This window comes from Salvelinus fontinalis, chromosome 19 (assembly GCF_029448725.1).
Source record: "Salvelinus fontinalis isolate EN_2023a chromosome 19, ASM2944872v1, whole genome shotgun sequence".
Taxonomy (NCBI): Eukaryota; Metazoa; Chordata; class Actinopteri; order Salmoniformes; family Salmonidae; genus Salvelinus; species Salvelinus fontinalis.
In genome coordinates, this window is record NC_074683.1 from 47955315 (window position 1) to 47969871 (window position 14557).

General features: G+C 42.7%; 1 protein-coding gene across 5 annotated transcripts; it reads left to right on the forward strand.

Moving 5' to 3' along the window:
* Positions 1-8749: 8749 nt before the first annotated feature.
* LOC129816871 (2-Hydroxyacid oxidase 2-like) lies at positions 8750-13734 on the forward strand. Of its 5 annotated transcripts, none has more exons than XM_055871817.1 (8): positions 8750-8866; positions 10834-11004; positions 11138-11289; positions 11555-11838; positions 12162-12386; positions 13022-13180; positions 13269-13338; positions 13471-13734. In XM_055871817.1, exons 2-8 carry the CDS (start codon positions 10874-10876, stop codon positions 13524-13526), a joined length of 1077 nt encoding a protein of 358 aa, XP_055727792.1. In that variant the 5' UTR covers positions 8750-8866; positions 10834-10873; the 3' UTR covers positions 13527-13734. The 5 variants fall into 5 exon arrangements, with proteins under 5 accessions (XP_055727792.1, XP_055727791.1, XP_055727789.1 ...); XM_055871816.1 differs by having other exon boundaries at positions 8751-8866; positions 10852-11004; XM_055871814.1 differs by lacking the exon at positions 8750-8866 and adding an exon at positions 8915-9019 and having other exon boundaries at positions 10852-11004.
* The last annotated feature ends 823 nt before the right edge of the window (positions 13735-14557 follow it).

The following is a 14557-nucleotide window of genomic DNA, read 5'->3' on the forward strand; positions in this document are numbered from 1 at the left end:
CATTAGACTGGTGGAAATCTGTCCTTTGGTCTGATGAGTCCAAATGTGAGATTTCTTGATCCAAACGCCGTGTCTTTGTGAGACGAGTAGGTAAACGGATGATCTCCGCATGTGGGGTTCTCACCGTGAAGCATAGAGTAGGAGGTGTGATGGTGTAATGGTGTGGGGGTGCTTTGCCGGTGACACTGTCTGTGATTTATTTCGAATTCATGGCACACCTAAGCAGCATGGCTACCACAGCATTCTGCAGCGATAAGCCATCCCATCTAGTTTGCACTTAGTGTGACTATCATTTGTTTTTCAACAGGACAATGACCCAACACTTCTCCAGGCTGTGTAAGGGCTATTTGACCAAGAAGGAGAGTGATGGAGTGCTGCATCAGATGACCTGGCCTCCACAATCACCCAACCTCCACCCAATTGAGATGGTTTGGGATGAGTTGGACCGCAGAGTGAAGGAAAAGCAGCATATGTGGGAATTCTTCAAGACTGTTGGAAAGGATCTCCAGGTGAAACTGTTTCAGAGCCTGCCAGAAGTGTGCAAAGCTGTCATCAAGGCAAAGGTGGTTACTTTGAAGAATCTAAAATCTAAAATATGTTTTGATATGTTTAACACTTTTTTGGGTACCATATGATTCCATATGTGTTATTTCATAGTTTTGATGTCTTTACTATTATTCTACAATGTAGAAATAGTAAAAATAAATAAAAACCTTTGAATGAGTAGGTGTGTCCAAACTTTTGACTGGTACTGTATGTTGTTTAACGCTGAACGCTGAACGAGGGACCTCGGTTTATTGTTTTTGTAAAGATTTTATATACTTTTTTTTGGAGGAGGGGGAATCCCGCGGCTCAGTTGGGCTCAGTTGCTGTGAACACTAGATTCCATGTAAAGAGAGAGACATGGAAACCCAGCTACCCTAGCTGGCTGGGCAGTCTCAAATGCAGGTCGCTATTGAACATTTTCAACACTGCAGGAGCTGTGTTTACTTTTCTTAATTCCGGGACAATGTGGACCGCCCGGACTATTAATGTAGCAACTATTTGCTTGTAGAGGAATACAGGGGTGAAGTGGCTACTCTTAGCAAACAAGTAGCAAACCTACACAAGCTACTGGGAAATCCACGCCTGCCTACTTTTTATTTTTCTTCTACCCCAGTAGCCGGATGCCGCTCTGGTCTGGTGGAAGTGTTGCCGCCGTTTCGGCTCTCCACAGCCGACTGGCTGGTACTCTGCAGGGATCCCTTCCCGAAGGGGTCTCCACCTTCCCTGGAGAATGAAGGTAGTAGGATGCTGCTGGATGATTTGGGGGATGTTCCTGTTCTCAACTCAACAAACCAGCCATGGAGATATGTAATTTGCGGTGGAAGTCGAAGAAAGCGTCCTCTGTTAACAGGTGCCTCCTTGGAGATGTTAAGCCCGGATCAGACATAGACCAGAAATGGCTTTGCAACCCTGAATACAGAGGTTTCCGCGCCTTCTTCCTTAGTGGCTTCCAATTCGAGATCGGATCCGGAGGTACCTACTCTTTTGTCCTCTGTTTTGTCTCAGTCTATGACTTGGGTGGCTGGAGTCTTTGACAATTTTTAGGGCCTTCCTCTGACACTGCCTTCTATAGAGGTCCTGGATTGCAGGAAGCTTGGCCCCAGTGATGTACTGGGCCGTACACATTACCCTCTGTAGTGCCTTGCGGTCGGAGGCCGAGCAGTTGCCATACCAGGCAGTGATGCAACCAGTCAGGATGCTCTCGATGGTGCAGCTGTAGAACCTTTTGAGGAGGACCCATGCCAAATCTTTTCAGTCTCCTGAGGGGGAATAGGCTTTGTCGTGCCCTGTTCACGACTGTCTTAGTGTGTTTGGTCGTCGGAAGTCCACTGTGTGCAGCTCACCGCGCACTATCAGCTCCAATATAAATAACATGAGCTAGTCTACATCTTATAAGCTTCCCAGTAAATCATTAAAAACAATCAAGCAACCCAGAAAAGTGTTAAAAATAGCCATATTAACATATGTAGCCTAAGAAATAAGGTTAATGAAGTCAACAACTTGCTTGTAACAGATTACATTCATATTCTGACTATCTCTGAAACTCATTTAGATGATACCTTTGATGATACAGTGGTAGCAATACATGGTTATAACATCTACCGAAAAGACAGAAATGCCAACGAGGGTGGTGTTGCGCTCTATTTTCAGAACCACATTCCTGTAAAGCTTAGAGAGGATCTCATGTTAAATACTGTTGAAGTAATATGGCTATGAGTTCATCTGCCTCACCTAAAGCCCATTCTTGTGGGAAGCTGCTATAGACCACCAAGTGCTAACAGTCAGTATCTGGATAATATGTGTGAAAGGCTGGATAATGTATGTGAAATCAACAGAGACTTTTATTTTCTGGGTGATTCAAATATTGACTGGCTTTCATCAAGCTGCCCACTCAAACTTCAAACTGTAACCAGTGCCTGCAACCTGGTTCAGGTTGTCAGTTAACCTACCAGGGTAGTTACAAACAGCACAGGAATGAAATCCTCAACATGTATTGATCACATCTTTACTAATGCTATAGAAATTTGCTTTAAAGCAGTATCCAAATCTATAGGACGTAATGATCACAATTTAGTAGCCATATTTAGGAAAACCGAAGTTCTAATATAGTGTATAAGAGGTCATACAATAAGTTTTGTAGTGATTCTTATGTTGATGATGTAAAGAATTTGCTGGTCTGTAGTGTGTAATGAGGAGCAACCAGACTTGACACATTTATGAAATTGTTTATTCCAGTTACTAATAAGCATGCACCCATTAAGAAAATGACTGTAAAAGCTGATAAAACCCCTTTGATTGATGAGGAATTGAAAAATGGTATGGTTGAGAGAGATGAGGCAAGAAGTATGGAAAGTATGTCTGGCAGCCCAACCGATTGGCAAACGTACTGCAAATTGAGAAATCACGTGACTAAACTAAATAAAAATAAACTATACTATGAAACAGAAATAAATTATATAAGGAATGATAGTAATGGAGGTAGTAGGATGCTGCTGGATGATTCGGGGGATGTTCCTGCTTTGTAGCACCTTACATTTAATTTTGGGAGAAAAGGCAAACTCGGCTCCATCATTCATTGAATTAGATTGCTCATTCATCACAAAACCCACTGATATGGGCAACTACTGTAAGGATTTTTTTCAATGGCAAGATTAGCAAATTTAGGCATGACATGCCAGCAACAGACGCTGACACTACACATCCAAGTATATCTGACCAAATTATGAAAGATAAGTACTTTTGAATTCCGTAAATGTGTGTTTGACCAGATACTACAATGTTATTCTACAGTAAACAAATTGACAACAGACATTCAGCACGCTCATAGGGAAGGATATTCAACAAGCACAGCACGTACACAAATAACTACTTTTTTGGCTGAGAGAAATTGATGATAAAAAGATTGTAGGGGCTGTTTTCTTAGATTTCAGTGCAGCTTTTGACATTATCGATCAACGTCTGCTGCTGGAAAAATGTATGTATTATGGCTTTACACCCCCTGCTATATTGTGGATAAATAGTTACTTGTCTAACAGAACAGAGAGGGTGTTCTTTAATGGAAGCCTCTCCAACATAATCCAGGTAGAAATATTTATGGACTCCTGAGTGGTGCAGTGATCTAAGGCACTGCATCTCAATGCTAGAGGCATCACTACCAACCCTGGTTCGATTCCAGGCTGTATCACATCCGGCCGAGATTGGGAGTCCCATAGGGCGGCTCACAATTGGCCCAGGGACATCTGGGTTAGGGTTTGGCCGGTGTAGGCCATCATTGTAAATAAGAATTTGTTCTTGAATAGTTAAATAAAAAAACGAATCAGGAATTCCCCAGGGAAGCTGTTTAGGCCCCTTCCTTTTTTTCAATCGTAACTAACGACATGCCACTGGCTTTGAGTTAAGCCAGTGTGTCTATGTATGCGGATGACTCAACATTATACACGTCAGCTACTAAAGCAACTGAAATGACAGCAACACTTAACAAAGAGTTGCAGTTAGTTTCAGAATGGGTGGCAAGGAATAAGTTAGTCTTAAATATTTCAGAAACTAGAAACATTGTATTTGGGACACATCATTCACTAAACCCTCAACCTCAACTAAATATTTTTATGAATAATGTGGAAATTGGGCAATTTGAGTTGACTAAACGACTTGGAGTAACTCTGGACTGTAAACTGTCATGGTCAAAACATATTGATACAACAGCAGAGATGGGGAGAAGTCTGTCCATAATAAAGCGCTGCTCTGTTTTCTTAACAACACTATCAACAAGGCAGGTCCTACAGGCCCTAGTTTTGTCGCACCTGGACTACTGTTCAGTAGAGTGGTCAGGCGCCACAAAGAGGGACTTAGGAAAATTACAATTGGCTCAGAACAGGGCAGCATGGCTGGCCCTTAAAAGTACACAGGGAGCTAACATTAATTACATGCATGTCAATCTCTCATGGCTCAAAGGGGAAGAGAGATTGACGTCATCACTACTTGTTTCTGTAAGAAGTGTTGACAAGCTGAATGCACCGAGCTGTCTGTTTAAACTACTAGCACACAGCTCAGACACCCATGCATACCCCACAAGACATGCCACCAGAGGTCTCTTCACAATCCCCAAGTCCAAAACAGACTATGGGAGGCACACATTACTACATAGAGCCATGACTACATGGAACTCTATTCTACATCAGGTAAATTAAGTAGAATCAGATAAGAAAACAAGTAAAAATACACTTTATGGAACAGCGGGGACTGTGAAGAGACACACACAAAGGTACAGACACACGCATACGCACACAAGCGCTAGCACACTCACTCTACAAACACAAACACAAACACATACATTGTAAGATTGTTGTATGGTGGTATTATACATTTTGCATTATAGTGTAATCATGTTATATGATGTACGGTTTTATCTTTTGTTTTATATGTAATGTAAGTGCCTTAATGTTTTCGGACCGCAGGAAGAGTAGCTGCTGCAGGAAGAGCAGCTAATGGGGATCACTAATAATACAAATACAAATAGAAATTGTCCGCTCCATTAAAACTTGAGACATCTGTGGATTGTGTTGTGTGACAAAACTGCACATTTTAGAGTGGCCTTTTATTGTCCCCAGCACAAGGTGTATCTGTGTAATTATCATGCTGTTCAGCTTCTTGATATGCCACACCTATCAGGTGGATGGATTATCTTGGCAAAGAAGAAATGCTCACTAACAGGGATGTTAACAAACATGTGATATTTTTGTTCAGTGTAGTAAGCAACAAGTACAGTTTATAATCTGTTGGGTGGCAACTCTGCCACGCATTTTTTTGGTAAGCTTTATTTACCAAGGCAAGTCAGTTAAAAACATATTCTTATTTACAATGACGGTCTACCCCGGCCAATGGGACTCTCCATCACGGCCAGATGTGAAACAGCCTGGATTTGAACCAGGTACTGCAGTGACACCACTTGTACTGAGATGCAGTGTCTTAGACCCCTGCGCCACTCAGGAGCCCAAACATACAGGTTGCTCCTCCCTGTTCTAAGGACTGGGATCAGCAGCCAGCGTTATGGCCTCAATGCAAGGTGGAACGAAACAGTGAGACCCAAACACCTGAGACTACACACCTATGTCATTTATTTAGTCTCAGAATGAGAAAAAGAGAGCCTTAGATATAAAAAGAGTAGTGAATGCTAGCCAGGGCAGGATAACAACCTAACAATCCAACACACATGTTCTGGGCTAGCCGAGCCGTAGCCTGAGGGAGAAGCAGCATGTGGTAGAGGTTTTCTCCCGTCCTCTACTAACAAGTCTGAGGAGTGGGAGTGAGATAGACACAGTGATAGGCATCAGAGCCAGCTGTGGATTAACACAATTCACACTTCACTTAGAGTAGGTAACAGAGCCACCTCCCCATGGCCCTTGGAAGGGTCTCCAGTCTCCAGTCCCAGTCTCAGCCTCAACTCAAGCCCCTGGCCTGCACCTTCAGTCTTTGAGTTTAAACCAAATAAAACACTACAAAGAGCTGTTTTAAGAGGCCTAGCTCTGTTACTGCAGCAGATAAATTTACTAGGAGTAAATCAAATTCCAAAGTAGTAATGGAATAGAGAGACAAAATCGAATTTAGCACCACCGCACCCACGTCTGTTTTAGAACGCTTGAACGTTTCATGGCATTTTGTTACGTTCGTGGCAAGTTCAGACGCTGTGACATTTATTGAATTCACTCTCTATCTATCTATCTCTCTCTCTCTCTGTCAATAAAAAAAAATTCTCTCTCTCTCTGTCTCTACTCCATCCTTTTTATGAAATGAAAAGATGTATGTGTGGGTGTACAAAGTCCTTTGGAAAATAAGTTGGACATTTCCACAGGACTTTGACAGTAATGATTTAGAGTCAATGGGTTATTGTACACATGACAAGACGAAGATTATAATTAATCAAGAATACAAAAAGCGGTAAACATTCGACTGTATCCAGGATACACATGCACACACACCGTTCGGTGAGCAATATGACTGTCGCCTTACTCACTCCTACATTTTTACATTATTTAGCAGACAGTCTTATCCAGAGCAACTTACAGGAGCAATTAGGGTTAAGTGCCTTGCTCAAGGACAGATACTGCTGACAGGGGAGGCTAGTGTTGAGCCAGTGTGTGTGAGTGGGCAGTGGGGGGCGGTATCAAATGGATTCTCCCAATGGGAGGTTGTGGAGCTAGAGTTGCCCTGCCCCTGACACTGTCCTGCCCTGCACAGGTGTCACATGAGAGCTGACAGGCTACGAGAGAAAACCAGGTCAGGGTAAAGGACAAGGTAAGACACCTCACATATTTTCCTCGTTTGTGGTTGCCCCCAGGGCCTTTTTATATCAGTTAGGCCTACAGCCAATTAACACAGCAGAGCTAGGGAGAGAGAGGAGAGGGAGTGAGCGAGAGAGAGACTGTAGGCATAATTCCGATGTACATTACTCAATAACACCATCACTGCCTATTTATTTTTGGAAACTGATATGTAGCTTTGCTTTCTTTGATTAATATCAAAACATCTGAAGTCATAATAATTTACATTGTGTGATCTTCAGTAAACCAAACCTTGAAATAAATAGTCAAAATGTAATTTTATTTTAGATTTTTTTTTGCACATTTCCATCGAGTTTATTTACTTATAATACACACAGCTGCTTTTCTAGAAATGTATCGTAACAATGTTGAGACCGCATAAATGACCGACATTGACAGATGTAGAGGTACTGTAGGTAGTTTAACATTCATCATCTGTAGGACAAAGGCTAAAATGTATTTAACATAGTGTTCATCTTACTTCAACTGTTATTTGTGGAGAAACGTTAACATAGGCCTGGTCGGATCTGAACATTACATGCAAGTCTATCTTGCACATTCTAAAGAAGACAGAATTGATCAGAAATAGTTTGATCATTGTTTGAACAACTAATCTAAACTAATCTAAATTCAACACAATGCATTTTACAGTAGGCCCCTATGCATCTGACATATAGTATTATGTCAATGGCCATTTTCATTTGAATGGAAATGTAGTATACTTGCTGAGCATTAGGTACTGTACATGTCATGTTCTCTCACTGAATGTGTGATGGCCTGGGATATTATACAGGTTGAGATTGAACAGTTCTGTGTATAATACCTTTATTCAGTATTGCACTGCCCTCAAGTGTTCATAGATCACATTGTTATCAACCATAGCATTGGAGACGTACAATCCAAAAGATAAACACTCTGCACAACAACAAAAACATGAATGACTTTTATGATTTGCGTTTTTTGGAATTGTTATTTTTGAGGTTGACTTTATTTTAGAGCTATCGAATCCATTCAGAGACTACGGGCACCAGCTGTAATCGGTGAGTGGTTCTCCATGGATGGCTGCTCAGGTCAGCGGGTCAGATACAGTCACATACAGTATACTCAGAAAAAACTGTAGAATAATAATCTCAGTCAGGCAAACTCAAAGATAAACCTATGGCAGTTTTATATCTGAGGTGTCACTGACAACCCTGTGATCACTTGGTATGTAGGCTACAGTGACGCTGCAAGTTATTGTGTGTGATGTGTGGTCTATAGAAGTCATTGACCACTCTGCTGTTACAGTACTATTACTGTAGTGCTTTGTGTTACTGACCATGCTGCTGTTTGCCACATTCAGTGTGTTTTAAATGTAGGCCTAGTATGTATTTCCCCATCTGTGCTGTAGTATGTAATGTGCCCCCCCCCCCCCCCCCCCTCTTTATGGATCACTGTGGCATCAGCACATTTCTAGCCTCTGCGGGGTCACACTCACTGTCAGTGTTAATCTCTGTGATAGTTTTATTGAAGTCACACAAAAGCATACAATCACACAATAGGAATAGAACTAACTATGAGCTGCATCGTCAGACACCAGACATTTCAGAATGGAGTTGATGTCATAAGGACTAGAGTGGTGAGTAATACAGAATGATATTAGTAGATCCTTCAAGCTCAATACCTAAATGTATTTTGAAGCAAGTGGGATTGATGAAATGTTGTTGACATCTACTAAAATTACAATCCGTTATGATGTTATGAGGTTCATTCTCAGGTTAGGCCAGTTAAAATGTGTTTGGGTGCGTTGGTGTTTTCAAATGGACTAAGATGGCCTTAGTCTCTTGAAAATGGTTAATATTTAATGGAGTTCATAGTACAACACTGCCAAGATGAGAGATGCACTGTTAACCATTTGTTAACACTTTTACAGAGCTCTTTTCAGAATAAGCAGTTGCCTGGTTTTTAGGGCTTGCTAGGGTTGCAATTTGTGTTACCATTCACCATACCCTATGTGTAAGAAGGTAGGCCTATATTTTCCCCTAATACTTTTGTAGCATCGATAAATTATGTTTCTTTTTTGGAGTTTTTTACCCCGCCCTCTGTCTGTCTGTGTTCAGTCGATACTGCGTGTGTTGCATTTTTTGCTTCTCATTTCGTGAAATGACAACTACTAGGTGAATACATAGTCTGTTAACGTGGTAAACTAGTTACGCTACTCAACTGAAGGAAAGGAGATTTATAGGCTACTGTAATAATTTTGTTTGATAAGGAAAAAATATGAAAGTGACTGCACTGTTATGTTTTCTGGATAACAAATGTATTGTGTAGATTTCTTGCTCTGTCGTGGTAATTGTTTAGTATTGTGCTAGTCCAGTAGACATTTTTACAAATGAAAAAAAAAATGGTATTGACAAGTAGGCTAGTTTTGCATTTTGTCCTTAATTTTCTTTGGGTAATTTGAGGTCCTCCATGTGCGCACAGATCCAAGCTCAGCTGTATTTCCAATGCAGTTTGTAATGCAGTGTAGCCTAGTTTTATTGAGAAGGGTTAATTGCAATCCGCAATTCAGGGTGTTCCTGGGGTTCCCTGCAGGAAACTCTCTTTATACATATTTTTGGCCCATTTTTAAGCTAGGACTCCGGTACACAGGCGGGAGGCGGGGACGCTCCAGTACAGTAGGTGGAGTTAATGCACAATAACGTTGGTTGCCAACCGCCGATAAACCTTACAGAAGAAAAATAGGCAGGGATGACAACGGTAGCTAGTTAGCTAGGACACAGGTATGTCGTAACAACAGTGAAGTCAGGTGTTGGCAGACAGGAGTGAAGGACACCATGTGCTAGCTAGCTAGGACGCCGGTACACAGCAGGCTGATAACAAATAATCACATAGACAATCAGGGAAAATCCAGAACATCAAAGTGTCACACAAGTATGAAGATGGCATGTTCGGGGAGTGGGGGGAATGAAGGGGAGCTCAAGGGGGGTGTTCATGCAGTAACCAATGGGATGCTCTGGGTGTTCCCACATGCAGGAACATCCCAAACCCAAAATCATTTGGGCTTAATGCAGCGTTCGTAGCCAAGTGGGAGGTGGGACTTTACCAGTTGTGAAGTCGTAAATACCAGTTGGATGCATTCACATGCTTGGAACTCGTTGAGAAACGCGGATTGGCTAATGGCCAAAAAGCTGCGTAAACCATAAGCTAAAAGTACAACTATCATGCTTGTAATTAATATTAATAGATTGTTTTTTATACATAATGTTTTGTTGTTACATTTGTTATCGAGTTAATTTCCTTAGTAGGTGAAATCACAGGTCAGCATGGGGGAGAAGTGGGAGTTCAGGATGATAGACGAGTTGTCTACATGGAGGACCATTCAAGTGGATTTTTACCAGTTGTATGTGTTACATTTCCACTTTCTTCTTTGTTACGAACGCAGCACTAGCCCTCTGGGAGTCAGGAATCAAGTTCAGGGAGTGAATAATTTAATAAATAAACTAAACATAATACAAAACAAGAAACACGAACAACGCACAGGCATGAAAATGAAACAGAACCAATAACACCTGGGGAAGGAACCAAAGGGAGTGACATATATAGGGAAGGTAATCAGGCAAGTGATGGAGTCCAGGTAAGTCTGATGAAGTCGCTGGTGCACATAACGATGGTGACAGGTGTGCGTAAAGAGCAGCCTCGTGACCTAGAGCGCCGGGGAGGGAGTATACGTGACACACCCAGGTTTTGGTGACGCCACTGAATCTATTGCTGTATTTGTGTAAAATATGCACCAGAATATGTTTGCAGTTATTGTAGGCGTTTAAATTGCACAATTTACAACTCAGCTTACAACAAAGAACAGTATTTTTACTATGTTAAATCTCCACAAATGCCATAAGTATTTATCCATTCTGCTTTTAATACAGGATTACCTGATAGTGTAATTGACATATTGATAGCATTTCTTTACAATTGCTGTCCCTGACAGTGATCATCTATCCTACAGAGAGGGGACCTGCTGTGCTGAGATGGCTATGGTATGTCTCACAGACTTTGAGGAGTATGCGAAGGAGCACCTCTCCAAGGCCACATGGGACTACTACGCAGCCGGAGCAGACGAGTGCTGCACCAGGGATGACAATCTGCTGGCCTACAAACGGTAAGTACCTCTCCCCATCCTGCAAACTACAGTACCCACGATTCAATGTCAGTCACTAACATCACTCAATAACAGCACACCTCAAACAGTAGTGCTTGGAAGATCCAAAATAATCACTTTGTCTCGGTCCCAGGATCCGTCTGCGGCCACGGATTCTACGGGACGTGTCAGTGAGTGACACCAGGACCACGGTGCAGGGCACAGAGATCAGCTTCCCTGTGGGCATCGCCCCCACTGCCTTCCACTGCCTGGCCTGGCATGAGGGAGAGATGGCCACCGCCAGGGGTGAGGACTAGGAGGGGTTTAACAGCTGTAGAGGTTGAGCTCTTTAGGCCAATAGCTTTGTTGTCACTGAGTATCCTAGGGGTGGTCCACTCAAAGTCTCTTTCTCTTGTTTACTATTGTGCTTGTTTACTATTGCTAATACTTCACAATTTAAACACTTGCCCCCCAATCCCCCCTTCCCTGATGCATGTGTAAATGAATTGTGCCTTCCTGTATTATACTTGTGCAAAAAAAAATATATGTTCTAAACTCTCTCTCTCCTCAGCTACGGAGGCAGTGAACACATGTTACATCACTAGTACCTACTCCACCTGCTCTGTGGAGGAGATCGCAGCTGCAGCACCTAACGGCTACCGCTGGTTCCAGCTCTATGTGTACCGGGACAGAAAGCTTTCTGAATCAATCATTCACCGTGTGGAGGCCCTAGGCTACAAGGCCTTGGTCCTCACCGTCGACGTGCCCTACACCGGGAAGCGCCGCAACGATATACGCAACCAGTTCAAGCTCCCGCCACACCTCAAGGTCAAGAACTTTGACGGTGTCTTCCAGGTCAATATTTTTAACAGTAATGATTTTTACCATAAAATCATATAGGGATGGTTTCCTGGACAAAGATTAAGTCTAGTCTTGGACTAAAAAACACTGTCAATGGAGAATCTTAATCTGTGTCTGGGAAACCAGCCCATAGTGCCATAGTAGAGAGACAGTAGCTGCTCTAGAATTATTTAAGAATAATCCAACTAATGTATTTCCCATGAGGCCTCCTTCTGTGTGTATGTGTTTTGTTCTGTACTGTACTGTCTCCTGTATTGTGTTCTGTATTGTATGCGTCTGTCGTGTCTGGGTGGGTGTCCCTCTGACTACCTCTGTAGGAGGCTGCCGGTCCTGCGGGTGAGGAGTATGGGGTCCCTGCCAACACCCTGGACCCCTCCATCAGCTGGAAGGATGTGTACTGGCTGCAGTCTCTCACCCGCCTGCCCATCATCATCAAAGGCATCTTGACGAAGGAGGACGCTGAGCTGGCCGTGGAGCATGGCGTCCAGGGCATCATCGTGTCCAACCATGGAGGACGCCAGCTGGACGGAGGGCCCGCCACAGTAAGAATGGGCTCAGAGTATATCACTTCATCATCATCTCACCTCTATTTGACCCTACAGTCAGCAAGCCAAACACCATTTTGTTTATGAAATGTTGATTTTAAAGGACAGGGTCATTCCATTTGATTTCAATCACTTTTGATCACACCCCTTTTCATACATGTGGTCAGAAGTGAAATTTTGGACCTGAATGTCAACACATTCAAGAGATAGATGTGCTCAAAGTTGATCCTTTTTGCAAAACCCACCATACCATGAGACGTCCGTGTCCTCATCACTGGAAAAGATAAACAGTTGAGTTTGTTATCATTGAAAATCTTAGAAACAGGGTTGTCAAACTGTTCTATACTTTTTTTTATTTCCTAGCCTAGAACCTATTTTACATCATCTGAAGTGTTTGTGTTGTGCCAGCCATCGGTTTAGATACAGCATGCTCTTGAATACAGGGTGGGTGTCATGTTTTGCTAATAAATGTACTAAAAGGGAATACAATATAAATATTCACTTTCAAATGGTACCACAAAGATGGTTGGAGGTCCACACATCATAGAATGTTGATTTGAATATCAGTTGTTTTAAATGAATCTGTTAATATTCCATAGGAAGTTTCCTCTGCTCTCTTCTCCACCACCCAGATAGATGCCCTGTCTGAGATTGTGGACACAGTGCAGGGGCGGATTGAGGTATATCTGGACGGGGGTGTCCGCACTGGTAGTGATGTGCTGAAGGCTGTAGCTCTGGGAGCCAAGTGTGTGTTCATCGGCAGGCCGGCCGTGTGGGGCCTCGCCTACAAGGTAACAATTAACATTGTGTGTGATCAAACTATTAACTCGAGATACTGAGAATAACAAACTGTCTTGCTGCCTGTGTTTGTTCCTTCAGGGTGAAGAGGGGTTGAAGGAGGTACTACATATCCTCAACGATGAGTTCCGTCTGTCAATGGCTCTGTCTGGTGAGTAAGGAACCAAACTTCTTACATAATCATATTTTTTCCAGTCTGAGATTAAAACCCCTTGCTTGGCTATCATTACCTCAACTTCATAACATTGCAACACTAATGTTTTGTTGGTCTTTCCTCCCTTAGGGTGCAGGAACGTGGCTGAGATCAACAGGAACCTCATCCAGTTCTCCAAACTGTGACTTAACAGCAGGGGGCCCTAGAACCAGCTTGACGAATAACGACGAAAGCAATACAGCGCTATCCATTCAATCAATAGAACTTCCAATTAAACCAGAATTTGGGACAACAAAAGGAAACATCTCATGTGAATCATAATGAACTGAAACTGAATCTGACATCAATCAAATAAATCCTGAAATCATAATAAATTTGAATAGTTTTATCCAATATGGCTACCTTAGTTCTTGTGAAAAAATAACCAGACATCTTCCATATGATATAACCAACAAAATATGTTTTTCACTCAGATATTCCTAACTTTCAATGGCTGCCGGCCCCCTGTCAACCCATCTATGAGTGAGAGAGGCCTGATATTGTGTCTGATGAGAATATGCTGACTAAAGTACAGTGCCTTCAGAAAATATTCATACCCCTTGACTTATTACACATTTTGTTGTGTTACATCCTGAATTCAAAATGGAATAAATATATATTCTCTCACCCATCTACACAATAACAACAAAGTGAAATCATGCCTTTAGATTTCTTTTTGAAAATGTATTGAAAACTAAATAAAGAAATTTAGAACGACGCTGCAGAAGAGAAGCAGGTACGGGGAGTTGACGTTTTATTAGGAGCGGACATGTAACAGGAAAGGAACAGCGTCAGAACTGGGAGACACAAAGACAGATGACAGTCAATGCAGCACCGGGGAACTGACAAATATAAGGGAGGTGATAAACAGGTGATTGAGTCCAGGTGAGTTCAATAATCGCTGATGCGTGTGACGAGGGAAGGCAGGTGTGCGTAATGATGGTGGCAGGAGTGCATAATGCAGGGCATCCTGACGCCCTAGAGTGCAAGGGGGGGAAGAGAGGAGCAGGTGTGACAGTACCCCCCCTCCTCCTCTAGGGGCACCACTCAGCGTCCCACCTGGGCGAGCCTGACGGGCTGGCCGAGACACAGGGGCTGGACAAGCCGGCTGGGGGTAGAATCCCGATGAACCAGCAGAGGTGTGGGAGCCTGGCGGGCCGGCTGAGGCATAGGAGCC

What these genes read in the sequence shown, in the direction of transcription:
- LOC129816871 (XM_055871814.1), top strand. An exon ending in AGAGATGGCCACCGCCAGGG is followed by an intron (nt 11,290 to 11,554) that starts GTGAGGACTAGG and finishes CTCTCTCCTCAG; the next exon opens with CTACGGAGGCAGTGAACACA. An exon ending in TGTGGGGCCTCGCCTACAAG is followed by an intron (nt 13,181 to 13,268) that starts GTAACAATTAAC and finishes TTGTTCCTTCAG; the next exon opens with GGTGAAGAGGGGTTGAAGGA.